This window comes from Simochromis diagramma, unplaced genomic scaffold (genome assembly GCF_900408965.1).
Source record: "Simochromis diagramma unplaced genomic scaffold, fSimDia1.1 OVJJ01000466.1, whole genome shotgun sequence".
Taxonomy (NCBI): Eukaryota; Metazoa; Chordata; class Actinopteri; order Cichliformes; family Cichlidae; genus Simochromis; species Simochromis diagramma.
In genome coordinates this window covers 479,655-506,775 of record NW_024387287.1, presented here as the reverse complement: position 1 = coordinate 506,775, position 27,121 = coordinate 479,655, and the positions used below count along the sequence as shown (strand labels likewise).

General features: G+C 42.4%; 1 protein-coding gene and 1 long non-coding RNA gene across 9 annotated transcripts in view; one reads left to right on the top strand and one right to left on the bottom strand.

Moving 5' to 3' along the window:
- The window catches only part of LOC120716232 (1-phosphatidylinositol 4,5-bisphosphate phosphodiesterase eta-2-like), a 145,784-nt gene that overhangs the window by 91,710 nt on the left and 26,953 nt on the right, over positions 1–27,121 (top strand). For all 8 annotated transcript variants that reach the window (XM_040003679.1, XM_040003681.1, XM_040003680.1 and 5 more), the window contains exons 5-8: positions 2,591–2,761; positions 4,413–4,506; positions 25,041–25,244; positions 25,886–26,006. In XM_040003679.1, the coding sequence (XP_039859613.1) occupies positions 2,591–2,761; positions 4,413–4,506; positions 25,041–25,244; positions 25,886–26,006 (590 nt within the window). The remainder of the gene's footprint in view (positions 1–2,590; positions 2,762–4,412; positions 4,507–25,040; positions 25,245–25,885; positions 26,007–27,121) is intronic.
- Positions 18,748–19,336, bottom strand: LOC120716235. Its single transcript, XR_005691845.1, has 3 exons — positions 19,181–19,336; positions 18,936–19,083; positions 18,748–18,819 (listed from the first exon to the last, which is right to left on the bottom strand). It is a non-coding gene; the product is annotated as an uncharacterized LOC120716235 (long non-coding RNA).

Sequence of the window (27,121 nt, the reverse complement as noted above, 5' to 3'; positions counted from 1 at the left end):
CCTCGTTTCATCTTCAAAGTTCTCACTGATGGAAGGAGGTTTTGGCTCAAAGTATTGAGTTGTATTTTTGTTATTGACCAAATACTTATTTTCCACCCTGTGAATAAATTCTTTACAAATCCTAACATGTGGATTCATGGATTTTTTTTTTTCACATTCTGTCTCTCACAGTTGAAGTGTACCTCTGGTGCAAATTACTGACCTCTGTCATCATTTTAGGTGGGGGAACTTGCACAATCGGTGGCTGACTAAATACTTTTTTGCCCCACTGTAGCTGCTCCTCCCCGAGCCTGGTTCTGCTGGAGGTTTCTCGCTGTTTAAAGGGGGAATCTTCTCATTCCTGCTGTCACCAAGTGATTGCCAGAGGGTTTTCTCTGTATTGCTGTAGGGTCTTTACCTTACAATATAACGGGCAGTGAGTAGTTGTGATTTGACGTTATATAAATAAAATTGAACACACATGGTTTATGTAGCTGAGCCACAGTCAGCAAGCCTGAAAAATACAAGATTCATTGACAACCATACAAAAAGCTGCTGCAACAGGCGTCCCTCGCATGGTACCATCTGATCTAGCCTTGTTGTGTATTTGTTCCAGGAAATGGAGACCTGTATACATTTGTAGTGACAAAGCAGAGCTACATCGTTATTGACACAGGTTGGATGTAACAGCTGGAGGTGTTATTGTACTAAATAAAATGTAAAGAAGCACGGCTCTTCAGCAGGGGATTTGCTCAATGATTAATCACAGTGGAGTCTTGCACATGTGCATGTGGGGTGCAAGCTTTGTAGGAACAAGAAGCGGCTGGACTGATTGGTGAATTAGTGGATATTAGCTGTCGAGTATATTGGTTCATAAATAAGAAATGGGAGTCAGTAAGGCTAGAATGATGATGATGCCTTTAAGCTGCATTTCCCTAACTCTGTTATACTGCTAAGCCTATCTGGAAAAGGAAGATTACGTGCTGTTTTCACTGTTTACAAAGAACAACACAAATATTATTTAATTTACTGCATCACACCTAAATTCATTTATTAGACAGATTTTATATAATCCCATAAATTAACTTGTTACAGCAGTACAACAGACTGAAGGAAGGAAAGGTGAATTAGAATAAAACCCTACGTGGCCCTGTGTGGGAAAAGTGATTGCCCTTAGTTATAACATAAATGAACTGTGTTGTGTCACATCTTTGGAAAGCCACACCCAGGCCTGGTTACTGTCACACTTGCTCTCAGTTACCCAAATAGGGCCTGCCTGATAAAGTGGAATATTCAGGAACAAGTGAGAAACTAATTGAGGTTATAAAGCTGTGGGACTCCAGCAAACCACAGTTGTAATATTTCTTTTTAATATTTAAATGTGTGTCATGATCTGAAACATTGAAGTGTGACAAACATATAAAAAAAAATAGGAAATCAGGAAGCGTGCAAAGACTTTTTCACACCACTGTATCCTAAAAAAATTCAATTTCAACATAATTCAGTTTTGTTTTATATCATCTATAGCAGCGGTCCCCAACCTTTTTTTCGCCACGGACCGGTTTAAGCCCGACAATATTTTCATGGGCCGGCCTTTAAGGTGTCGCAGATAAATACAACAAAATAAAACTAGTACCGGTACCGAAAAAAAGAAAATTTATTCATAACACACATGAAAAGACCCAGGAAAACAGAGTAAACGACAACAAAATAACGCTGAAAACCGATAAAACCCTGAAAACTATACATTTCACACCTGAGCCTCAACTCTCGCGGCCTGGTACCAAACGACTCACGAACCGGTACCGGTCCGAGGCCCGGGGGTTGGGGACCGCTGATCTATAGTGCCTTTGGGTCAGGGAAGGTGTTATTTTTAAAATAATAATAATAATAATAATGATAGTAATATTATTATCATTATTACAGGTTTTAATAATTGTATCATCGGTGGTGAGTTGGATCATTTGGAGATTAAAGATGCAGAGCTGGCTTGGCAGAGGCCCCAGTCCATAAGATGTTCAGCTCCCACTGCCAGCACAACTTTGATGGGACTCTAACGGAGTCTGAACATACTATTTGGATAAAAGTCTTGAATTTACATCACTTAAGATATTTGGTACAAACTGATTTGAAAAATGTGGCAGCAACAACCCAGGCCTCGAGGCCCGGTGTCCTGCAGGTTTTAGATCTCACCCTTGGTCTACACACCTGAATCAAAGGATTAGTTCATTACCAGGCCTCTGGAGAACTTCAAGACATGTTGAAGAGGTCATTTAGCCATTTAAATCAGCTGTGTTGGCTCAAGGACACATCTAAAACCTGCAGGACACTGGTCCTCGAGGCCTGGAGTTGCCCACCCCTGCCATAGAAGCATGTGTATAAGTCTCTAATGTTGTGAGCCCAGTGTGCATGAAGCTGCTCTGCAGACAAAAGACAAAATCAGCTGTAAATATCACAATAATCAATTCTGATCTTTTATTATTATCTAGTAGGCAAACAAGGAAACCCTGTAGTCCTGCTTGAAGCACTATAAAGAGTATTAGGTATTGCAGTATTACAGTATTAAGACAGTTTTCTAACACTGGAAATTTGTCTCGTACCTGATGCGTAGGAGGCAGACACAGATGACACCCAGGGAACTCTGGGCTTTGAGGAGTTTTGTTCCTTCTACAAGATGATGTCGACCCGCAGGGATCTGTACCTCCTCATGCTCAGCTACAGCAACCACAAGGACCATCTCAACACTGATGACCTGGCCCGCTTCCTGGAGATTGAGCAAAAGGTACAAACTGGTTCTAATGGGACTCAAAGTTACTTTGCTTATTGAAGCGGCTCTTTTTTTAATTTGTTTTGTTTTTGTTTTAAATTATTTCTCGTGGTGTTCTTTACTGTGAAAACCCACAATGCTACTCATCTGCAGACTTAGAAAATAGAGTTGCACCAGTCAGTTTACTGCTGATCAGAGCCAAACTAAGATGTTGCTGATTGTGCTTTAAATCCCATATCCTGCACTACAGCAGGTGGGCACATCTCTGTGAGTCTAGCTACAAATGATCACCTCAAACGTCTACACACAATACACATTAATGACAAAGTGAGAAAAGTTTGCTTGAAATTATTGAAGATGTATTAAAATAAAAAGCAACAGTAAAGTGTGTACATAAGTATTCACAGCCTTTGCCATAACAGTCAAGACTGAGCTCAGGTTCATCCTGTTTCCACTGATCATCAGTCGGATGTTTCTAGAACGTGATTGGAGTCCAGCTGTAGTAATTTCAGTTGATCGAACACGATTTGGAAAAGGCCCACACCTCAAACCTGATGGAGCTGTTTTTCTTAGCTTTGACGTTATGGGTTGTTGTGCATAGAATTTCCATCGATGCAGACTCCAAACGTAAAGGTCCCGGCCAGATGGTGGAGTCGAATTCAAGACTTCCTTGCTGTGAGGCAACATTGCTTACCACTGTTACACCATGTACAACAGGGGTCTTGTACTCCAGTCCTCGAGAGCCGCTGTCCTGAAACTTTTCCATGTGTCCCTGTTGCAACACACCTACAATTAGTATGTCATTAGCAAGACTCTAGAACTTGACTGCATGCTGAGGAGGCAATTCAGCCATTTGATTCATGTTACAGCAGCTCATGAGGGAATGAATGTTAGGGGTTGAACCAAGTTCTATAGTTCCAGTTCTATACTCTTGCTAATGAGCTACTAATTGTATTCAGGTGTGCGCAACAGGGACACATGGAAAGGTTTCAGGACAGCGGCCCTCGAGGACTGGAGTTTGAGACCCCTGATCTAACAACATGGAGTCAGTTATCTTTCAGTGCAGCTGTCTGATAGTCTGAGAGAGTTCTTTTTTTAATTTTTTTTATTTTATTACACATCAACTTGAGCCAGCTGTGACCTGATTTGGGGCTATATAGATAACATTTGATTGGAGTGGAATGAATTGAAATTAAAGTAAGTGCATTCTGCATTTGTTCCAACTCTTTTTCTGTTGACATTTTTATTTTTATTTGAAATGACATAAAAAAGTTGAACACAGCAATACCACAGCTAGTGTTTCTGAGCTGTGATTACAGGACAACATACAGAGGAAAACAGAATTATTAGTCCGCCTATGAACATGTATACACACAAAAATGCTTGATGTCCTGTTTAATGCAAGATTTTTTTTTACTTGTTGTTGTTTCCAATTTCCAATTTTTCAGTTCAACTTTGTCTTATTTTTGGACTTTTGTTTAAAGACACCTTTAACACGCTAACAGTGTCAAGACATTGTAAAAATGTCAGGTCGAAATCTGATTGACCAATAAGGACAGCTGCCAAACAGCTGATTCCTGAAGCCAAGATGAAAATAAAAACGTGCAGCCAGATCACCAATTAGATCAAAGAGGTATTTGTGACATGAATTTTTTACATTTTATAGATGGCCAAGGTGAGTAAAGACCACTGCCTGGACATCATCCGCAAATTTGAGCCGTGCTCTGAGAACCAAAAGCAAGATGTTTTGGGGATTGATGGTAAGTTCCTCTTGAACTTTTGAATACTCTTAGTTTTCTTCTAGTAAATGGCTTCCCTGTTGCATTATACTGCTTTTTGAAGTGCAGTCTTATAGTGAAGAACCAGGCTGTGGTTGGTGTGTTAAAGACTTTCATCTTCAGATTCTAGCAGCTTCTTTTCATTCAGTGCTTACATCGTTTCTGGTTTTAGGCAGTGATGGTAATAATGGCGTTACAAGTAACGGCATTACTTTTTTCAGTAACGAGTAATCTAACTAATTACTGTTTTTATCGTTACAATGCCTGTTACGTCCCCATGAAGGGGTCTAGGGGTGTGAGTGTGGGGAACAGTAACAAATGGGTCCAGAAATAGAATGAAAAGGAAAACAGACAGAGGTGTTCTATAATGATATAGTTTTATTACAAACAATATGGCTTTATTACAAATAACCTTAACTTAAACAGCCGGCAACGCCGGCTTTAACAAATAAGGGAGACACTTCCCACACTTCTTCCTTAACTCCTCACCAAGGGGAGACACTTCTGGGGCCCACAAGCCCGCCTACTCACTACTCGCAAGGAGGCTGTCTGTCCAAAACCTAGCGGAAAAACGTGTAGAGCCACAGAGGGGAAAAAAACCACCTCACTCACAGTTCATCCCCAGCTTATATAACCTCAGAGGCAGTGATGGAAATAACGCCGTTACTTGTAACGCCGTTCCTTTTTTCAGTAACGAGTAATCTAACTATTACTATTTCTATCGTTACAATGCCGTTACCGTTACTAACAAGAAAATGCGGTGCGGTCGCGTTACTATTTTTTAACAAGCAGACGTCGAAGCTGTCTTCAGCTTACCGAATCTTATATCAGTTGCACGGAAGTAGCTGTCTATGTAAGTAATCTGGGCGCTAAAACTTTAAGTAGCTGCGCGCACTCCCGCGGGCGGTAATCACTTTCTGGCCGATGATCACTTTTTGACACAACACCTGGAGCTAAGGGGGCAAAACAATCGCATGGGTGCTGCTGTTTGACTGAGGAATAATAAAGTAGTCGTGGTAAGCCAATCACACGACCATTTCAAGATGACAAAGCAACAAGGTGATATATATACCAGTTTTTAAGTTGTGTTGATAGGCTACGTAAAACCAGAGTCATGATAAACAATAGTTTCGTCACGTTTACTGTCTAAGGACAGCGCTAGCAAGCACTCTCTGCTTATGACCAAAAAATTAAAAAAACAAACCAAAAAACAGCCCTTTCGTGTTGGTGGAAAAATGCCCCATGTTGACCAATCAAAAATGATATGGTAACATGACATTTGGTTGTTTAGGAAGAGGGGGAAGATTTAGGAGTGACCGCGAGAGAGAGAGAGAGAGAGAGAGAGAGAGCAGAAAAAGAGAGAGAGCGAGTTTAGAGATGTGAGAGATTTGCTACGTTTAGCATGTTTTGAGTGTGTAGTTAATGTGTTGTCTTGTGTAGTTAGTGTGTAGTGTTGTGGATAGTTTTGTGCTGTGTGTCAGAACAATGAGGTGAATGCTGTCTCCAGGTAAAAAACGGGAGTGATACACCTGCTGCTACATAGATATTACATAGATAAATGGAAAATGTTTTGCCCGTTTTGTGGCGTTAGCTTCAGCCTCTTCACTCCTTTTTGTGTGGTCTCTGGAGCTTTTGCGGGACACAGACCAGGCTGAAGGATCACACACCCTACAGTACTGCATTCAATATTTCAACGAAGGTCACTCATATAGTGCAGCGAGCACTGTCAGGGTAATACATGTAACGAAGCGCTGTGAGGAGTTAGTTTCTAGACGTTTGTTGACATCCCGCGTTTAGCTGCTGGTTCTTCTTCTGATGCTAATTTAAATGCCACCTGCTGGGCTGGAGTGGTAAATGGTAAATGGACTGATTCTTATATAGCGCTTTTCTACTCATCTGAGCACTCAAAGCGCTTTACACAACTTGTGCATTCACATTCGCATTCACACCCATTCGCACAAGCACATCTTTCTAAGACGCACACATTCATACTCCGATGGATGCATCGGAGAGCAATTTGGGCTTAGTACTAGGGGAAGCCAGGAATCGAACCACCAGGAATCGATCAGTAAATGACCTGCTCTACCACCTGAGCTACAGCCACCCATGTGGACCATGATGGTTTTAAGGCCTGGATATTTTCTTAAGAAAATCCCTGTGACATTTAAAAATCTGAACATCATTGTCTCACCCATACTCTTTTGTAAAATCTCTTCAAACATTAACTGAACACTACTTCTCTGAAAACTTTGTTGTTTGCAAAACTTGTGCATAAGATTAAAAAAATTGACAATTTATATTTGCATTTAAAGTTATGAAATATGATTCATTAAACATGTTTGTGGTTGTTACAGTAAAAAATAACTTTCTACTCGGATTTTATGTTTTTTATTATTATTATTAATAATAATAATAATAATAATAATAATGGATTGCATTTATATAGCGCTTTTTCAGGACCCCTCAAAGGAACCCCCCTTTTTTTTTTTCTTAGATCAATTGTGTTAATACAGTATGTCAAAATGAAAACATAACTGTAAATTCAGACACGTGAGGTTGTGCTGAAAAGAATGATACCAAACAAGCCAAAATAAATAGTTTTTAAGGTGAAATGTAGAGAGAAAATCAAAAGTAGTTAAAAATGGCCAATTATACCCTGGACCCCAGAGGGTTAAACATTTTTTTTAAAAGTAACGCAATAGTTACTTTTCAAGTAATTAATTACTTTTAGAATCTTGTAACTTAGTTACGGGAGGGCACATCACTAAAGAGAGACTGATAGGAGTGCAACAAGTCAAGTACATCCCTACACTGAGACGGAGGAAGATGAGACAGGTGGGTCTCGTCCTTGGCTAAAAAAAAAATGAATTTGACAACCGCCCACATTGCTGTCCCTCGGAAAGGGTACCCAGATCATCATCGCCCTTGACTTCTGCACTTAGCAGGGAAGCAGGGACTGAACCAGGGACAGCCATCCCAGCGGTGTCTGCCTGTTCTGTCATGCTGGTTTCTGTGGTGCGGTATGGTTTCAGCATGTTAACATGGCATAGGCGAGTCTTCCTCCTGCGTTCTGGGGTGTTGAGAAAAATAGTTGGTGTCAGACACCTTCTTCACTATTACAGTGGGGCAAAAAAGTATTTAGTCAGCCACCGATTGTGCAAGTTCCCCCACCTAAAATGATGACAGAGGTCAGTAATTTGCACCAGAGGTACACTTCAACTGTGAGAGACAGAATGTGAAAAAAAAATCCATGAATTCACATGGTAGGATTTGTAAAGAATTTATTCGTAAATCAGGGTGGAAAATAAGTATTTGGTCAATAACAAAAATACAACTCAATACTTTGTAACATAACCTTTGTTGGCAATAACAGAGGTCAAACGTTTACTATAGGTCTTTACCAGGTTTGCACACACAGTAGCTGGTATTTTGGCCCATTCCTCCATGCAGATCTTCTCGAGAGCAGTGATGTTTTGGGGCTGTCGCCGAACAACACGGACTTTCAACTCCCGCCACAGATTTTCTATGGGGTTGAGGTCTGGAGACTGGCTAGGCCACTCCAGGACTTTCAAATGCTTCTTACGGAGCCACTCCTTTGTTGCCCGGGCGGTGTCTTTTGGATCATTGTCATGTTGGAAGACCCAGCCTCGTTTCATCTTCAAAGTTCTCACTGATGGAAGGAGGTTTTGGCTCAAAATCTCACGATACATGGCCCCATTCATTCTGTCCTTAACACGGATCAGTCGTCCTGTCCCCTTGGCAGAAAAACAGCCCCATAGCATGATGTTTCCACCCCATGCTTCACAGTAGGTATGGTGTTCTTGGAATGCAACTCAGTATTCTTCTTCCTCCAAACACGACGAGTTGAGTTTATACCAAAAAGTTCTACTTTGGTTTCATCTGACCACATGACATTCTCCCAATCCTCTGCTGTATCATCCATGTGCTCTCTGGCAAACTTCAGACGGGCCTGGACATGCACTGGCTTCAGCAGCGGAACACGTCTGGCACTGCGGGATTTGATTCCCTGCCGTTGTAGTGTGTTACTGATGGTGACCTTTGTTACTTTGGTCCCAGCTCTCTGCAGGTCATTCACCAGGTCCCCCCGTGTGGTTCTGGGATCTTTGCTCACCGTTCTCATGATCATTTTGACCCCACGGGATGAGATCTTGCGTGGAGCCCCAGATCGAGGGAGATTATCAGTGGTCTTGTATGTCTTCTATTTTCTGATGATTGCTCCCACAGTTGATTTTTTCACACCAAGCTGCTTGCCTATTGTAGATTCACTCTTCCCAGTCTGGTGCAGGTCTACAATACTTTTCCTGGTGTCCTTCCAAAGCTCTTTGGTCATGGCCATGGCGGAGTTTGGAGTCTGACTGTTTGAGGCTGTGGACAGGTGTCTTTTATACAGATGATGAGTTCAAACAGGTGCCATTCATACAGGTAACGAGTGGGGGACAGAAAAGCTTCTTACAGAAGACGTTACAGGTCTGTGAGAGCCAGAGATTTTCCTTGTTTGAGGTGACCAAATACTTATTTTCCACCCTAATTTACGATTAAATTCTTTACAAATCCTACCATGTGAATTCATGGATTTTTTTTTTCACATTCTGTCTCTCACAGTTGAAGTGTACCTCTGGTGCAAATTACTGACCTCTGTCATCATTTTAAGTGGGGGAACTTGCACAATCGGTGGCTGACTAAATACTTTTTTGCCCCACTGTACATAGGGGCCTGATAAATGAGCCATGAGGGCAGAATTAGGCGCGCAGCAACACAACAGGCTGAAATTGTCTTCCCACTGCCTTCTGATCAAACCGTCTCTTCATATTGGGCTGGGATACACAGAGAGCCTCGTTTGCTAACAAAGCAGCCCATTGCCACCTGTCCTTGCATGTTTTCACAAACTCCACCACATTAGTTTTAGCCATGCAACCGCTGAGAAAACTCTCCTTCAGCACTTTTAGTGGACCCCGCACATCATGGCCAAACAACAGGGTAGCTGGGCTGAACCCCAAAGACTCCTGCTTCACATCACGTATAGCGAACAATACAAAAGTGACACCTTCATCACAGCTTTTTGGTTAGGGTAAATGGTAAATAAATGATAAATGGCCTGTATTTGTATAGTGCTTTACTAGTCCCTAAGGACCCCAAAGCGCTTTACACATTCAGTCATCCACCCATTCACACACTGGTGATGGCAAGCTACATTGTAGCCACAGCCGCCCTGGGGCGCACTGACAGAGGCGAGGCTGCCGGACACTGGCGCCACTGGGCCCTCTGACCACCACCAGTAAGCAACGGGTGAAGTGTCTTGCCCAAGGACACAACGACCGAGACTGTCAGAGCCAGGGTTCGAACCGGCAACCTTCCGATTACAAGACAAACTGCCAACTCTTGAGCCACAATTGCCTAACAAGAACTGATTCCCTGCCCGCGTCTTTGGTAAGGGGCCAACACAGTCTACCAGGACATGCTCAAATGGTTCACCAACAGCAGGGATAAGACGTTGAGGGGCGGGGGGCACCACCTTGTTCGGTTTACCCACAAGCTGGCAAATGTGACAGGTGTTACAAAACTGCACTACATTTGCTTTCATTGCCGGCCAAAAGAAATGCTGCAGTATACGGTCATATGTTTTGGTGACACCCAAATGACCTGACCATGGTCTGTAGCACATGCTGCCGCAGACTTGTCGGAACCGCTATCTGCCGCACTGTACTCCAGTCTTCTCCAGGCCTTGGGGTCCATTTGCGCATCAATAAACCTTCCCAAATGAAAAATGTCTGCTTCTTGATCCCCTCACCCCATCATAGAATAGAATAGAATAGAATAGAATTCAACTTTATTGTCATTGCACATGCACAGGTACAGGGCAACGAAATGCAGTTTGCATCCATCCAGAAGTGCTTTAGTGATATAGCTATATTACAATATATATTAGCAATAATATAGATATGTGAGTATATTACAGAAATGGGTCTATTATGGTATGTTATAATGTACACGGTATGAAGTATGTTGTGAATATTCTATAACTATAAGTATGTACAGGCTGTAGTGAGTACAAGCTATGTACAGGATATGAACAGGATATAAATATGAAAAACTATACAGAATATGAAATAAATAACTTTACAGAATCTGAGATATACAGCTATACAGAAATGGGAACTATGCAAGTTGTAAACAGTTGTAGGATTAAAGATTATCGAATGTACAGAATGATTATTTACACAGAGCTATACAGTAGTGCAGTTAAGATAAGTGAGGGTGTAGATAGTTTCTACAGAGGCTATATAAAGTGCTAGTGGTTGTGAGTGGTGGTTCAGTCCATGTTATTATTGTGTGTTTGAGGGTACAGTTGTCCATTGTGGGTGTGTGTATGTTCAGTCCATGAGTTTAACGTGGGTCAGATGTCAGGAGGCAGAGTTCAGGAGTCTGACAGCTGTGGGGAAGAAGCTGTTCCGGTACCTGGTGGTCTTAGTCCGGAGGCTCCTGTAGCGCCTCCCAGAGGGCAGGAGGGTGAAGAGTCCATGCGATGGGTGACTGGGGTCTTTGATGATTTTCCCAGCCCTTTTCAGACACCGCTTCCTGTAGATGTCTTTTATGGCAGGAAGTGGTGCTCCGGCGATGCGCTGGGCAGTTTTCACGACCCTCTGCAACGCCTTCTGGTCCGAGGCAGAGCAGTTCCCGTACCAGACTGTTATACAGTTGGTCAGGATGCTCTCGATGGTGCAGCGATAGAAGTTCACCAGGATGTCTGAGGACAGGTGGTTCTTCCTCAGAGTCCTCAAGAAGAAGAGGCGCTGGTGAGCCTTCTTGACCAGCTTGGAGCAGCTGGTCGTCCAGGTGAGATCCTCGGAGATGTGGACTCCCAGGAACTTGAAGCTGCTCACACGCTCCACAGCCATCCCCTTAATGTGGATGGGTGGATGTGGGTCAGCATTCCTCCTGTAGTCCACGATGAGCTCCTTGGTCTTCTCGGTGTTAAGCAGCAGGTTGTTTCTGTCGCACCACTCAGCCAGACGATCCACCTCCTCCCTGTAGGCGGCCTCATCGTTGTCACTGATGAGGCCAATCACCGTGGTGTCATCTGCAAACTTAATGATGGTGTTGGAACCATCAGCAGGTCTGCAGTCGTGGGTGAAGAGGGAGTAGAGGAAAGGGCTCATCACACAGCCTTGTGGTACACCGGTGTTCATTGTGATGGTAGATGAGCAGTGGTTATCCAGCCGGACATGTTGGGGGCGGTTGGTCAGGAAGTCCAGTAACCATTTGCAGATGAGGGAACTGATGCCCAGGTCTGTCAGTTTCCTGATGAGTTGTGAGGGGTGGATTGTATTGAATGCTGAACTGAAGTCTATAAACAGCATTCTGGCGTAGGTGTTGTTGTTGTCCAGGTGTGAGAGGACAGAGTGCATTGCGATGGAGACTGCATCCTCTGTGCTCCTGTTCTGGCGGTATGCGAATTGGTGGGGGTCCAGGGTGGGGGGGAGACAGGATTTGAAGTGTGCTAGGACCAGTCGCTCTAAGCACTTAGTGATGATGGGGGTGAGTGCTACTGGGCGGTAATCATTGAGGCAAGATGGGTTGGAGTTTTTGGGTATCGGGACGATGGAGGTGGATTTGAAGCAGGCCGGTACCACAGCGTGGGCCAAGGACAGATTGAATATGTCTGTGAGCACTCCTGCAAGCTCCCCAGAACACGCTCTGAGAACACGCCCGGGGATGCCATCAGGGCCTGCAGCCTTGTGGACATTGATCCTGCTCAGCACCGCTCCTACATCGGTGGGGGAGAGAGTCAGAGGTTGGTGGTCTGGCGTCATGTCTGCTTTGGTTGTGGTTGTGTGCATCTCCTGACCTAAAGGCGGTGTTGCGGGCCTTCAGGAGGAGACGAACATCCCGGTTCATCCAAGGCTTCTGGTTGGGGTACATGGTGATCCGTTTCTGGGTGGTGACACTGTCTGTGGTTTTGGAGATGTAATCCAGTACAGATGAGGCGTACTGGTCCAGGTCTGTGTGGGTGAACATATTCCAGTCTGTGTATTTAAATCTGTCCTGGAGCACTGCGTCTGTCCCCTCTGGCCACACTTTAATTGTCCTCACAGCAGGTTTCACACGTTGGATGAGTGGTGAATACCGAGGTGTGAGGAACAGGGAGAGATGGTCCGATTGTCCAATGTGGGGGAGGGGTGTGGCTTTGTAGGCTCCAGCCAGGTTGGAATACACATGGTCTAAAGTCTTGTCTCCTCTGGTGTGGCAGGAGACATGTTGGTAGAATCTGGGGAGGACTGTCTTTAAGTTGGTGTGGTTGAAGTCGCCAGCAACAATAAAAGCAGCCTTGGGGTGTTTATTCTGGTGTTTGTTAATGGCTGCAGAAAGTTCTTTCATGGCCAACCTAGCATTAGCGTCGGGGGGGATATACACGGCAGTGAGTATGATAGAGGTGAGTTCTCTGGGGAGATAATAAGGTCTGCATTTGACCATTAAAAACTCCGCATTAGGTGAGCAGTGACTCTCAGTAGTAGTGGAGTTCATGCACCAAGCATTGTTAATATAAATGCACAAACCTCCACCTCTGGTCTTGCCGGAGTCATCTGCTAGCCTGTCGGCTCGGTGTGTGTGGCGTCCTGCTAACTCGATAGCATTGTCCGGGCAGCTGTTGTTCAGCCATGTTTCGGTGAAAAACATGACATTTGAGTCCATAATCCGTCTGTTGTTAGTGATGGAGAGCCGTATCTCATCCATTTTGTTTGCCAGAGAACGGACATTGGCGAGAAAAATACTGGGTAAAGGCAGCCGGTGTGGTGTTAGCTTTAGCTTAGCCCGTAGCCCTCCGCGCCTACCTCGCCTTTGTTTACGATCTCGGCGCCGTCTGCGTGCACTTCCGCCCGGCCGGGGAGAGTGGGCAGCCTCCGGTGTTCTGGAGATCTCTGGGATGAGTCGGAGATCGGCGATAAAACTGTTGGAGTTGTGAGTCCAGATGTCCAGAAGCTCTTGTCTGCTGTAGGTCAGCAACGCACAGCAATTCTGGACGAATAATCCGGTTAAAAGTAGATAAAAAACCGCTAAATAGCAGATTCTGGAGAGACACTGAGCCTCGCGTTGTTCACGCGCCGCCATCTTGGAAAGAAAGAAAGATCATCCTGAGCTGCACTTGACTAATGAAGGGTCCTCTTTCCTAGCCTCCACAAGTGTTTCCCAAGTGAGCAGAAAAGGAGCTTCAGACTCAGGAGCTGGCTCAACCACACTTTGAGCCGACTCTAAGGCTCCATTATCTCTTTCATCAGTACAGGGCATCACATCCTTCTCTAGAATAGAGGCAATCACTGATCCTGACAAATCAACCCCCCCACCTTGTTGCTGGGCACGAGAACAAGTAAGAACGTTCACAGGGAACACATCTGGGTGCTGCTGGCTCAGGGCATCTAAAACAGGCTCTACAACAGGATTGTTGGTCACCTCAGGGGTAGGATAAACTTTCCCACCCGCTATGTCATTTACCATTATAAAATCCACCCCATTAATTGGAAAACAAGGCTGCACAGCCACTGAAAAAAACCCGCCAGCTCACTTTGTACCCAAATACAATGAAGGGGAGCAGGCACAAAACTCATCCCAACACCTCTTACGATGATGCTAGCATCACAGTCAGACTTCTCATCAAATTCAAGCACACTAGCTAGTATGAGGGACTGTGAGCCACCAGTATCACGCAGAATGGGCACTTCACGCTCGTCCCTGGGCTTACCAGACAGCGAAACTGTCCCCTTAAAAATGAAAGGCTTAAAACATTTATCTGGGGTCTCAGGGGAGGGGGGCCTACTGACAGGAGGCATGGTTTTAATCAGCCCCACCCCTTTTGGTTTACGTGAAGTTGAGACTGATTGTTTCCGTTTATAAGCTTCACAATCTGCGATCAAGTGGCCAGACTTAAAACAGAAAAAACACTTTCGGTCTGCCTTGGGACGAGACACAAGTACCTCACTCTTCGGGTACTGCACAGCTGGCACCTCGCTAGCCTTCACTGGGGCATCGCGTCGGTCATACCTACTGACACTGGTTTTATGGACAAGCACGAACTCATCAGCCAGCGTTGCAGCCTCCTTTGGCGAGGAAACCTTATGTTCATTAATATATATTGCAATGCGCTTAGCAATGCAGTTCTTAAATTCCTCTATGAGCATTAGGTCACGGATCGAAGCCAGGTCAGTAGCTTTGCAGGCCACACACCACCGATCGAAAAGGACACTTTTTTCCCTGGCAAAATCCAGATAGGACTGACCCTGTCCCCTTTTCAACCTCCAGAAACGCTGCCTATAAGCTTCTGGGACCAGCTCATAAGCCAGCAGGATAGCTTTTTTCAGCTTGTCATAGTCCAGGCTGTCCTCAGCTGACAACGAGGAACAAACTTCATGAACCTTACCTGCCAGCCTACATTGTAGCAAAATAGCCCACGAATCCCTTGGCCAGTGCAAGGCTGTGGCTATTCACTCAAATGACTCGAAGTAACTGTCAACCTCAGTGTTGCGGAACACCGGAACCAGACGACTGTTTTTCCCCACGTCAAACGGTGCGTCTGCCTGCCGAATGGAGGCAGTCGCAGGAAGGGAAGCCTGCTGGAGTACCAAATGTCGCAACTTGACAGTTGTCTCCGCCTCCACCTTTTTCAATTCAACCTCCCTGGCTCTGGCAAGCCCTGCCTCTAAACGCTTAAGTTCCAACTCCTTCTTCAGCTGGACCTCCCTCTCCTGATCCTCCCTTTCCAACTGGACAGGGAACAAATCCCCACCCAGGATTACTCCAAAAACAAAAAAGGCAAAATAAAAAATGAGTGCCTGAAGAAGGAGCTTATGCTCAGCTACACACACTCCCCTATGCTAACTGGAGAGAGCGTAGCAGATACAATACAACTAATCAAACGACTGGCAAACAACACACCAAAACTTATTAAACTTACTAATCGCTGTACCTTCCATTCATATCCTGGATGAGCCCCCACATTGTTACGTCCCCACGAAGAGGTCTAGCCGTTACCATTACTAACAAGAAAATGCGATGCGGTCGCGTTACTATTTTTCAACAAATAGACGGTTGAAGCTATGTTTAGTTTACCGCACCTTATATCAGTTGGACGGAAGTAGCTGTAAGTAATCTGGGCGCTACAGCTTTAAGCAGCTGCGCGCGCTTCCGCGGACAGCAATCACTTTCTGAGCAGAGTGAAGCTGACCCCTCACCCACTTGAAACGTAAAGGCAAATAGGCGGAGCGGTTAGTGCTACGTTTGTGCAGATTTGTGCAGGTAAAATTAGCGCTTGTGCTGCTATGGTTTTTCAGATATTAAACTTTATTTTATAGGTCATTCAAAGGTCACCATCCCCCCAGACTGCTCCAAAGCAGACCAAAATGGTCTACTTTTTTAGTGCTACGTTTGTGCAGATTTGTGCAGGTAAAATTATTGTTTGTGCTGCCACGGTTTCTGAGATATTAAAAGTTATATTTTTGGCTGATGACGTCACCATCCCCCCAGACTCTTCCAAATCGGACCAAAATGGTCTCCTTTTGTAGTGCTACGTTTGTGCAGATTTGTGCAAGTAAAATTAGCGTTTGTGCTGCTACGGTTTCTTGAGATATTAAACTTTATTTTATAGGTCACTCTCAAAGGTCATCATCCCTCAAGACTGCCTCAAAAAGGACCAAAATTGTCTACTTTTTTAGTGCTACGTTTGTGCTGATTTGTGCAGGTAAAATTATCGTTTGTGCTGCCACGGTTTCTGAGATGTGCTGTTATGGTATGAAAAATGTTTTTTTCAAATGACTTTTCGCTTTGTATGTTCATTTGTTCAATAAATTTCTGTTAAAATAAACTTTTTTTAATGTATTTAGCTAGATTTGTAGAGTGTAGTTTTTTTTTTTTTGGTTTTTTTTTTACTTCAATTTCTTTACTTCAATCACTTTTCATTCCTAAAACTATGATGCAAATGCTTGAGGATTTATTGTTTTTAGAGTGGATTAAAAAAACCCTATATTTGGCATAAAAAAGTATTATTTGGCATGACTATTTCTGAAGGAGTCTTACAACAGCGTGTTAAATCTGATTTCTGAACAAGGTAAGCTTACATTTAAAGGTTTTAGTTACTGAGTTAATACATGATATGGCTGGATCAAAGTGATTTTTTTCAATGTTAAACATTTTCAAAAATACAGCAATTGCAAATTTGCAAATCCAAGAAAACTTAAAAAAAAATTATGTTTCTAAAGCGCTTTAAAAACATTCAGTACACTGGACTAAAGTGCTGTACAGTACATATTAATGGATTAAACACTCAGACTCAAGTCAGTAAAACTCACAAATTCAATAGCTCCATCTTAAAAGCAAGAATTCAACAAAATATGAAAGTGTAGATTCATGGAGAACTTGGGGGAGGGGTTTCTCCTTGCTTAATATATAGGTCAGAAGTCATCTTTTGCTCCATCCTAAACATAGTGTGTTTTTTTTTTTAATTTTTTTTTTTTATTCAGATGGTTCGAAAGCCATCTGTAGACAAGGTTTCCATTTTTCCAATTCTTTGCAATTCAAAAGAGGCCATAGTCCAAAATGGCAAAATAGGCACTCCAGCTGCCCCAGTCTGGAAAGAGCTGAGTCAGCAGCTAGAAAACAAGATGTCAGCAAAGGCCCTGTACACTTTTGTGAAGCTAAATAGACACAACATCTGGTCAGCTTTGGAAATCACTGATCAGGAAAGTAATCTGGAAAGTAATAGTGAAGGAGAGTTAGATTCACGTTGCATTTCTCCTGGACAAGAAAACTGTCAAGCTTTTGAACTTGAAGTACCTTTTGAGGACTGGGTTAAATTTATTCCTGAAAAGGTTAAATACAATGACAAGTTTTCTCCTTCTCAAAAAAGGGAATACACAATTTTGAAGCCTGGCACTTGGACTCATATCATCAATGACCTTGTATGGAAGAAAATCTAAAATACATGTACACTTGTGTTCCGAAGAGCAAAGGTCCATCCAGCTGTCACCAATAATTATCTGGACATTAGAGGCGACTGTAAGGAGTGTCATGGCCAGTTAGAAATGTCATGTGACAGACAGACAGCAATTAGTAGTCCAATGGTTTCATGAGAAATACAGATCTCTCCCTGCACACTGGCCACTCCAAGCGGTTCATGTCTGGAAACCTGCGTGAACAGATCGCTAAAGAGCTGTGTGAGGGCAGAATGGAACCAGCTGTATGGAGGTCAGCGAAGGCAGCAGATTTGATGGCTGTTGGAGATCCTGAGCCAAGCCACCATCCAAATTTGGCCACTCTGCGAAAGGCCAAACAAGAGAGAAAAGACTTGGAATTAGGAGATAAGGACCCCATTGCATCTCTGCAATTATTAAAATATAGTATTCCTCACAGTGGTAGCATCCGAGATATTGGACTGGACAGGTTTTTCTGTAACTACTAGAGTCAAACTCAGATCCATGTGTACAAGACATTGTCAAAAAAATCTCCCCCAACTGTGTGTTTTGATGCAACCGGTTTAGTTGTGAAAAAACTGCTGAGACGAAATGGCAAATCTGGCCTTATCTTCCTTTATCAAGGTATCCTGACAGAAAACAATTGCCCGGTGTCCCAGTGGTGCAAATGCTATCAGAGAAACATGATGTTAATGCCATCGCAAACTGGTTGACAGAATGGATTCATGCAGGTGTACCTGTACCAAAGGAAGCTGTGAGTGACTTTCGTCTGGCAATTCTGGGAGCTCTGGTCAAGGCTTTCACTCCTCATCCTGATCTGAAGTCCTACCTTAATGAATGCCTTCATGTCCTTCTTGGAACCCAGTCTGCCAAACTCCTCCCTTGTTTTATCAGGGTTGATGTTGCGCGCTGAAAGCCCAAATTGCTCAAGACTCCATCATCATTCCAGATGAACAGACCGAGGAAAGTGAGAGAGTGGATTCAGTGGATGAGATCCAGACTGACCTACGACAATGGGTAACAGAAATATGTGAGGAGAGCAGGTCACTTGCTGCAGCAAACGGGGATAGAGATAATATTCACTTTCTCCTTGAGATTATTCCTCATATAATAAGACTGGCAAGTTACTTGCCACTCTGGACAGGAATAATGGTCTCTCTCTTCCAAAGCACCAGCATCACAGCAAGGTGAGCCACTGTTGAAGCTGAGTTCAAAAACATAAAACATGGCCTTTTCAGACATGAAAACTTGCCTGTTCGAGTCGATTGCTTTATTGCTCGTCATCTTTCCTTCATCGAGGGAAATATGCGGATTTGTTCTGCAAAAGAAAAGACCAAAGATGAGGCAACAGTGGGATCACTGGAAGTCACAGATGCCAATTCTGGATCCATGACAACTCACAGTGCAGAAGACAAAATAAAAATGGATGCTCACCCGTTTGTGGGATCTGATGCTGCCACAAACATTCCTCCAGCTGATGAAGATGCAGCTGAGAACTGGAGGGGCCTAGCTGTTCCACCCAAAAAAAGGAAGAGGACTTCCTACCTCTCTCCATGTACCGAATGGCTCCATGCAGATGAATCTTTTTGGGCCAAAAGAGTGAAGGTGGGATTATTAAAAAATGGAAACCTTCATCAGCCTATTAGATTAGAGGAATCAACAATCTCTGTGCTCAATACCTGTGCATTTGATGCATTTTTTTCAGTGCTTATGTTGTGCCTTCTGTGACAGCTCCACATTTTAAAATGCTGTTCTGAAAGACAGTGAAAACCCAGTCTTGCAGCTGGTGAAAGCCATTGCCACAGATGGTGTGACCCATCAAACATACAGGAGGGCAGAGCTGCTTAGTGCAATGTTTGAAGCTGACCAGTTGAGGTCTGGTGCGATCCAAATCGATGCTCAGTGCAATATCTCCGCTGTAATTGCTAAGACAGTGAGGAACATATTAAGTGTTTATTTTACAAAACGCTGCTCTTCACAGCACTGCTACCTCAGCAAAGGAATGACAAGGGAAGTGCCATTTGTTTCTCCTGCCATCTCTGTCCTCAAAGAGTCTGCTATAGTTCATCTTGGCACTGCTGTGGAAGCAGGACTTGGCCTACCTGAGTCTACCTGCCTCAGGCCACTCTCCAATCCATCTCTGTGTCCATCAGAATTCAAAACAGAAGACAGCACCACAGGAAATGAGCTCTGTGCAGGGACAGTTACTTACAGTTATACTGTTATACACAGTATAATGAGTGTTGCCTGCATTTTTCTGTTTTATTTGGTTCATTACAGTTGCATGTGTTCAATATGGCTAGTGTGTGTTATCAGTAAGTTCAGTTTTGCATATAAAGTTAAAGTTCAAAAGTAAAAATCTTTTAACGCTCTTTTCTTTGTCAGTCTGATGTATATTTGCTTTTACACACCCATTCATCTTCACCTGTAGCCTCTTGAAAGTAACCGTTCCATTTTTCTGTCAATAATTTTTCTGTATTTGTTTTGTGTTGACCTCATGGCTTAGGTCAGGGGTCAGCATCCTTTTCAGTTCAAAGGGCCCCTTTTTTCCCTGCTGCTACAAAACCTGTCTAGAGCCTAAAAAAAGAAAGCGCTTATAAATATCTAGAAAATTAGTTGTTGTATCGTGAAAGCTAGGGCTGTGCGATATGACCAAAATCTCATCGTTCCGATAACGTTTTAACCGATGCATGAAACGATACATTTTTAGACATAAGTTGTAACGCCGTTTTCTTTGTGAGTATTTATTACATGGCGTGCTGCGGGGAAAAGCCTGTTCTAACGTTTGAGTCTAAGGTTTATTTTTTAGCACCTGGCGGCTCTTTTTTTACTTCTCATCTGTAATAATCTGCTCTTTCACGTGATTCAGTTTATTTTGAAAAGTCTCAACAGGATCTTGAGCTTTATTGTGAAAGGTTTATGTGGAACATAAACAAGCGGACATGCGATGGTTTTACCGTCGTTGTTGCTAACAACAACGCATAAAAACAGGCGCTTGTCCGTCCGTAGTGTGGTTATATTAAATATAAGAGAAAGAGAGAACTTTAAGAAATTAATATAGCCACTACAGTGACCATCAAAACGATGAAAAAATATTGCCGTAAAGAGTTTATTTTGCGACACCACGAAACAAACGATAGCGTAAAATGAAACGATAGACGTTTTTATATCGTCATCCGATATATATCGTTATATCGAACAGCCCTAGTGAAAGCTATGGAAATGAAAATGTTTATCTTTAGATTTTAGAAGAAAATGAGTCATCTAACCTTTACAACGGGAAAAGTATTTGTTAAAATGAAGCCAGCTAAGTGAGTCCTTTCCATAAAAATTGAAAATTAGGAAAGATGGGCAACCAACCTGAAATTTACAGTAAATAGTTTTGAAGCTAAGAAACATTAAATCACTTTTAAAAGCCTTGTACATTCTGTGAATAGTCAATGCAGATATTTCATAAAAAACAAACTGCTAACAGAACCTTTTCTTGTTGTCTTTATAATAAAACAGAACTTACTTGGTCTTAGTGGAGGGGCCAGAGAGCCACATGTGGCTTTAGAGCCGCAGGTTGAAGACTCCTGGCCTAGGTGCTGTGGAATATTCAATTTTCTACATGTAGGTGGCAACCTATGAAAGCAAACACTTTATTTTTCTGAGACAGCTACAATAATAATATAGGGAGTGCAGAATTATTAGGCAAGTTGTATTTTTGAGGAATAATTTTATTATTGAACAACAACCATGTTCTCAATGAACCCAAAAAACTCATTAATATCAAAGCTGAATGTTTTTGGAAGTAGTTTTTAGTTTGTTTTTAGTTTTAGCTATTTTAGGGGGATATCTGTGTGTGCAGGTGACTATTACTGTGCATAATTATTAGGCAACTTAACAAAAAACAAATATATACCCATTTCAATTATTTATTTTTACCAGTGAAACCAGTATAACATCTCCACATTCACAAATATACATTTCTGACATTCAAAAACAAAACAAAAACAAATCAGCGACCAATATAGCCACCTTTCTTTGCAAGGACACTCAAAAGCCTGCCATCCATGGATTCTGTCAGTGTTTTGATCTGTTCACCATCAACATTGCGTGCAGCAGCAACCACAGCCTCCCAGACACTGTTCAGAGAGGTGTACTGTTTTCCCTCCTTGTAAATCTCACATTTGATGATGGACCACAGGTTCTCAATGGGGTTCAGATCAGGTGAACAAGGTGGCCATGTCATTAGTTTTTCTTCTTTTATACCCTTTCTTGCCAGCCACGCTGTGGAGTACTTGGACGCGTGTGATGGAGCATTTTCTTGAAGGATGCAGACTTCTTCCTGTACCACTGCTTGAAGAAGGTGTCTTCCAGAAACTGGCAGTAGGACTGGGAGTTGAGCTTGACTCCATCCTCAACCCGAAAAGGCCCCACAAGCTCATCTTTGATGATACCAGCCCAAACCAGTACTCCACCTCCACCTTGCTGGCGTCTGAGTCGGACTGGAGCTCTCTGCCCTTTACCAATCCAGCCACGGGCCCATCCATCTGGCCCATCAAGACTCACTCTCATTTCATCAGTCCATAAAACCTTAGAAAAACCAGTCTTGAGATATTTCTTGTCTTGACGTTTCAGCTTGTGTGTCTTGTTCAGTGGTGGTCGTCTTTCAGCCTTTCTTACCTTGGCCATGTCTCTGAGTATTGGACACCTTGTGCTTTTGGGCACTCCAGTGATGTTGCAGCTCTGAAATATGGCCAAACTGGTGGCAAGTGGCATCTTGGCAGCTGCACGCTTGACTTTTCTCAGTTCATGGGCAGTTATTTTGCGCCTTGGTTTTTCCACACGCTTCTTGCGACCCTGTTGACTATTTTGAATGAAACGCTTGATTGTTCGATGATCACGCTTCAGAAGCTTTGCAATTTTGAGACTGCTGCATCCCTCTGCAAGATATCTCACTATTTTGGACTTTTCTGAGCCTGTCAAGTCCTTCTTTTGACCCATTTTGCCAAAGGAAAGGACGTTGCCTAATAATTATGCACACCTGATATAGGGTGTTGATGTCATTAGACCACACCCCTTCTCATTACAGAGATGCACATCACCTAATATGCTTAATTGGTAGTAGGCTTTCGAGCCTATACAGCTTGGAGTAAGACAACATGCATGAAGAGGATGATGTGGATAAAATACTCATTTGCCTAATAATTCTGCACTCCCTGTAATGAACATATATAATTCAAAATAGAATCATAGAGACAAACTGGGTATGTGAAAAAATAATAATTTAGGTATACATGAATCACTTCTCACAGTTTTCCACAGGAAAAAATAAAAACTTTAGCCTACCATGTGTACGTTTCTGCACTGGTAACAAAAGAAATATCAACCTTTCCACTGACTAAATTGGTTTACTAAAAAAAATAAATAATAAAACTTAATATGCAGCAAGCCTAAAACAAGTGGACAGTCTTCTATAAAAGTGGTCCACTCCACAGCTGCTGAAACTCACTGCCACAGACACTGGTGTTAAACAACGTAGGCTGTAAGAATTAAAATCGTTATATCTCAGAAACCGTAGCAGCACAAACACTAATTTTACCTGCACAAATCTACACAAACGTAGCACTAACCCCTCCGCCTATTTGCCTTTATGTTTGAAGTGGGTGGGGGGGGGTCAGCTTCACTCTACTCACTTTCTGCCCGACGATCACTTTTTGGCACAACACCTGTAGATAAGGGGGCAAAACAATCGCATGAGTGCTGCTGTTTGACTGAGGAACAATAAAGTAGTCGTGGTAAGCCAAGATGACACTTCATCATAAACAATATATACGCTGTGTTTTTTCCTGAATAGTTTCGTCACGTTTACTGTCTAAGGACAGCGCTAGCAAGCACTCTCTGCTTATGACCAAAAAATTAAAAAAAACTAAACAGAAACAGCCCACTGGTGTTGGTGGAAAAAATGCACCATGTCGACCAATCAAAAATGATATGGTAATATTACATTTGGTCCTTTAGGAAGAGGGGGAAGTTTAGGAGTGACCGCGACAGAGAGAGAGAGTTTTGAAATGTGAGAGATTTGTGACGTTTAGCGTGTTTGGAGTGTGTAGTTAATGTGTTGTCTTGTGTAGTTAGTGTGTAGTGTTGTGGATAGTTTTGTGTTGTGTGTCAGAACAATGAGGTGACTGCTGAATGAAAACAGGATGAGTGATACACCTGCTGCTGTCAGACCTGCAGGTATCAGGCTGTGATGTTCTCCTTTATAGTGGACAGAAATATTTGGAGTGGCACAAATAATTTGTGTGGCATCTTATTGAATGCAGAACAGCTGATTGTTATGTAAATAGTTTGAAATGGTTATTTTAAAAAATCAAGGTAAAAGGTAAATGGCTGCAAATAACTTTGTTTGCAAAACCCGTGCATAGGATTTTAAAATTGACAATTTATATTTACATTTAAAGTTATGAAATATGATTCATTAAACATGTTTGTGGTTGTTACAGTAAAAAATATAACTTTTTCTACTCGGATTTTATGTTTTTTGTCTGATTTTAGATCAATTGTGTTAATACAGTATGTCAAAATGAAAACATAACTGCAAATTCAGACACGTGAGGTTGTGCTGAAAAGAATGTTACCAAACAAGGCAAAGTAAATAGTTTTTAATGTGAAATGAAGAGGAAACATCAAAAGTAGTTAAAAATGGCCAATTAAACTAAAGTAACACAATAGTTACTTTTCAAGTAATTAATTACTTTTAGAATCTTGTAACTCGGTTACTAACTCAGTTACTTTTTTGAAAAAGTAACTAGTAACTATAATTAATTACTTTTTTAACGTAACTTGCCCAACACTGGTTTTAGGAAATGCTTCTGAAATTTGATTTTGGGCAAAATGACCAATCATGTGTCAGCTAAAGGTCTACATCAGCAAAAGACCAGCTGATCTCCCAGAAGCATAAAGTTAAAGATGAAACACTAAGAAGCAGCAAGCAAGGGTGAACAATAGAAGTGATTTTTTGCAATAGAAATATTTAGTTTAAAACTTTAGTGTAAAACCATATTTTTTTTATCATCATAGCAATATGAAGGAAATGCCCCAATGTTTTGCTAATATATTGTAAAACTACAAGCAGTATAATCCAGCTATGTCAGCATCTTTTGTCTAATACTGAAAAGTATTTTTGTTCTCTTAATGTTGTGATTTTTTTCACTTTTGTTCTCATTTTCTTTTAAATAAAGGAACGAAAGTTTTATAATATTTATCTGTATTATGTCTTGATAAAATATTGCATTTACTAATTTCTATATTTTATGTTTTAATTAAGCATTGTGAATGACATATAGAATCTGAGTCTTTAAAGTTAACATATTTCCATGTTTCCAAACTCAGAGCTATACCTGTTCAGAACATACTACTACATTAAAGTACTAAGATTTAACAACTTCCAATATAGTTGAACCTACACTTCAGACTAGACCTGAGACCAAATGATTGGATAAATGATTAGACGAACCCTGTAGGAAAATTCTTTGTCCAACTTCGTTCCAGGTTTTACAAATTATATGCGCAGCCCAGCAGGGGACATCTTCAACCCAGATCACTACAGCGTGAACCAGGACATGACCCAGCCCCTGTGCAACTACTTCATCGCCTCATCACACAACACTTACCTAATGGGTGATCAGTTAATGTCACAGTCCAGGGTGGATATGTATGCCTGGGTGCTGCAGTCTGGCTGTCGCTGTGTGGAAGGTTAGCATGGACTCATACATACACTCACAGTACACAGGTACAACTTAAATAGTGTCATACTCTTAAAGGCAGGCAGTGGTCCCAATTTTTGGATTGCCTTGTTTGTTTAATTCAAAAGTTTACAGAATCTGACTCAGACAACACTGTAACACCAATTAATGTAACAAGCTGTGTTTTTAATTTAGCCTGAGTATTGCACTGTCTTGACCTTTAGGGCTGGGGCATTGTGTTGACACACCCCTCAAAGCTCCAGACCAGCAAACTACCAAAACTAATGCTTTTATTGGAGTGGTTACACTTGCTGTGTATTACGTGTCAGAGACTTTGGGTTTTTGTAGTAATTTTTTTTTTTCTTTTTTTTTTAGTTAGTCATTAGTCATCTGGGTCAGCTCTGTTAATAAAAGGTTACTGATACAGTCTTCTTAGTTATATAACGTTATATTAGTGTGTAGTGTAAACTCACATTCAGGGTGCTGTGTGTGAACTTGCCTGCAGGCTTCACTTATCTTAGTTTTGTCATATAAACGAATAAATGGTAATTAGGGAACACGTTGTCTTTTAAACTCTATCCCATCATTGTCTTGCTTTTGTAAGTTTTGCACATTTCAGTGCCAGCTTTGTCTCTTCTTTGCTGTCCACAGTTGATTGTTGGGACGGTCAGGACGGTGAGCCCATTGTCCATCATGGCTACACCCTAACCTCCAAGATCCTCTTCAGAGATGTCATTGAGACAATCAACAAGTACACCTTTGTCAAGAATGAGTATGTTTGCTCTCATTCATGCTTCCATAGTTATCCTTTTTAACTGACTTGCACTGACGACCGGGTTGTGCCAGTGAAAAAATTGCCAAATCTTCTCTGCTAATGCCAAACACCTGCTGCTATTGACTCTTGTTTTGAGAGTCTGGTACCTCAGGTTCTGATTATCTGGAGACTGTTTGGTACCTTATTAGCAGCACCTGTTAGCATGGACCCTGCTAAAGCAGTCAGATGGTGCATGTCATGTTCAATTGATCTGGATAGGGCCTGTGCTATACAGCAACTTCCAACTGGTGTTCTGCAAAACCAACTTGCAACATGATGTGGAGCGACCCCTATTACCATCTCCACATTGAAGGCCAAGTTCCATACAATGAGGGATTTCAAAGACAGACCATGAAGTTGGCAACGCAAGAGGACGACAGCACAAAAAGAGTTTCCTCATCAGTACTCGTGCTCTCTACCCTGACAATCTGGAACAGACTGCACAAAGCCTTTTCAGTCCGATAGAGAGGCCTGCCATGACTGCCCTTCTCCATCGGGGCCTGATTGCACTGGTGCTGGCAATGTGTACATTTGAACCTGGAGATGTGGAGGAACCTTATGCTCAGCAATGAGTCCAGATTCTGGCTATGGCAGTTGGACTGTAGAGTTAAGTAGAAGACGTGGAGACTGCTATGCTGATTGCTGCACTGATAGTGTAACAGCTTTTGCAACATAAAAACAAAGCCACACCTCTTGGCATGTAACACCCCCACCCATTAAGAACCAAACTTGGGGTTTGGTGACATATGTAAATAGCACCGGAGAGTGTGCTACAAAGTTTTCCGAACCTTTTTTGTGACGGATGTCGAGAACATAGTTCTGAATAATCAGTGACCAACGCATAGGACTCTGGTTGTGATTATACATCCTAGAGAGGAAAACCAAAGGGTGGTGATCTGTGAACTCTGACTTGACTCTATATAAACTTCAAAATGTTGCAACGCCCACAACAAAGCAAGTGTCTCCTTTTCAATGGTAGAATACCTGAGCTGATGTTTATCAAACTTGCGAGAGAAGTAACTCGCAGGATGGTCAATGCCCTGGGTATCCTCCTGGAGAAGCACTTCTCCTGC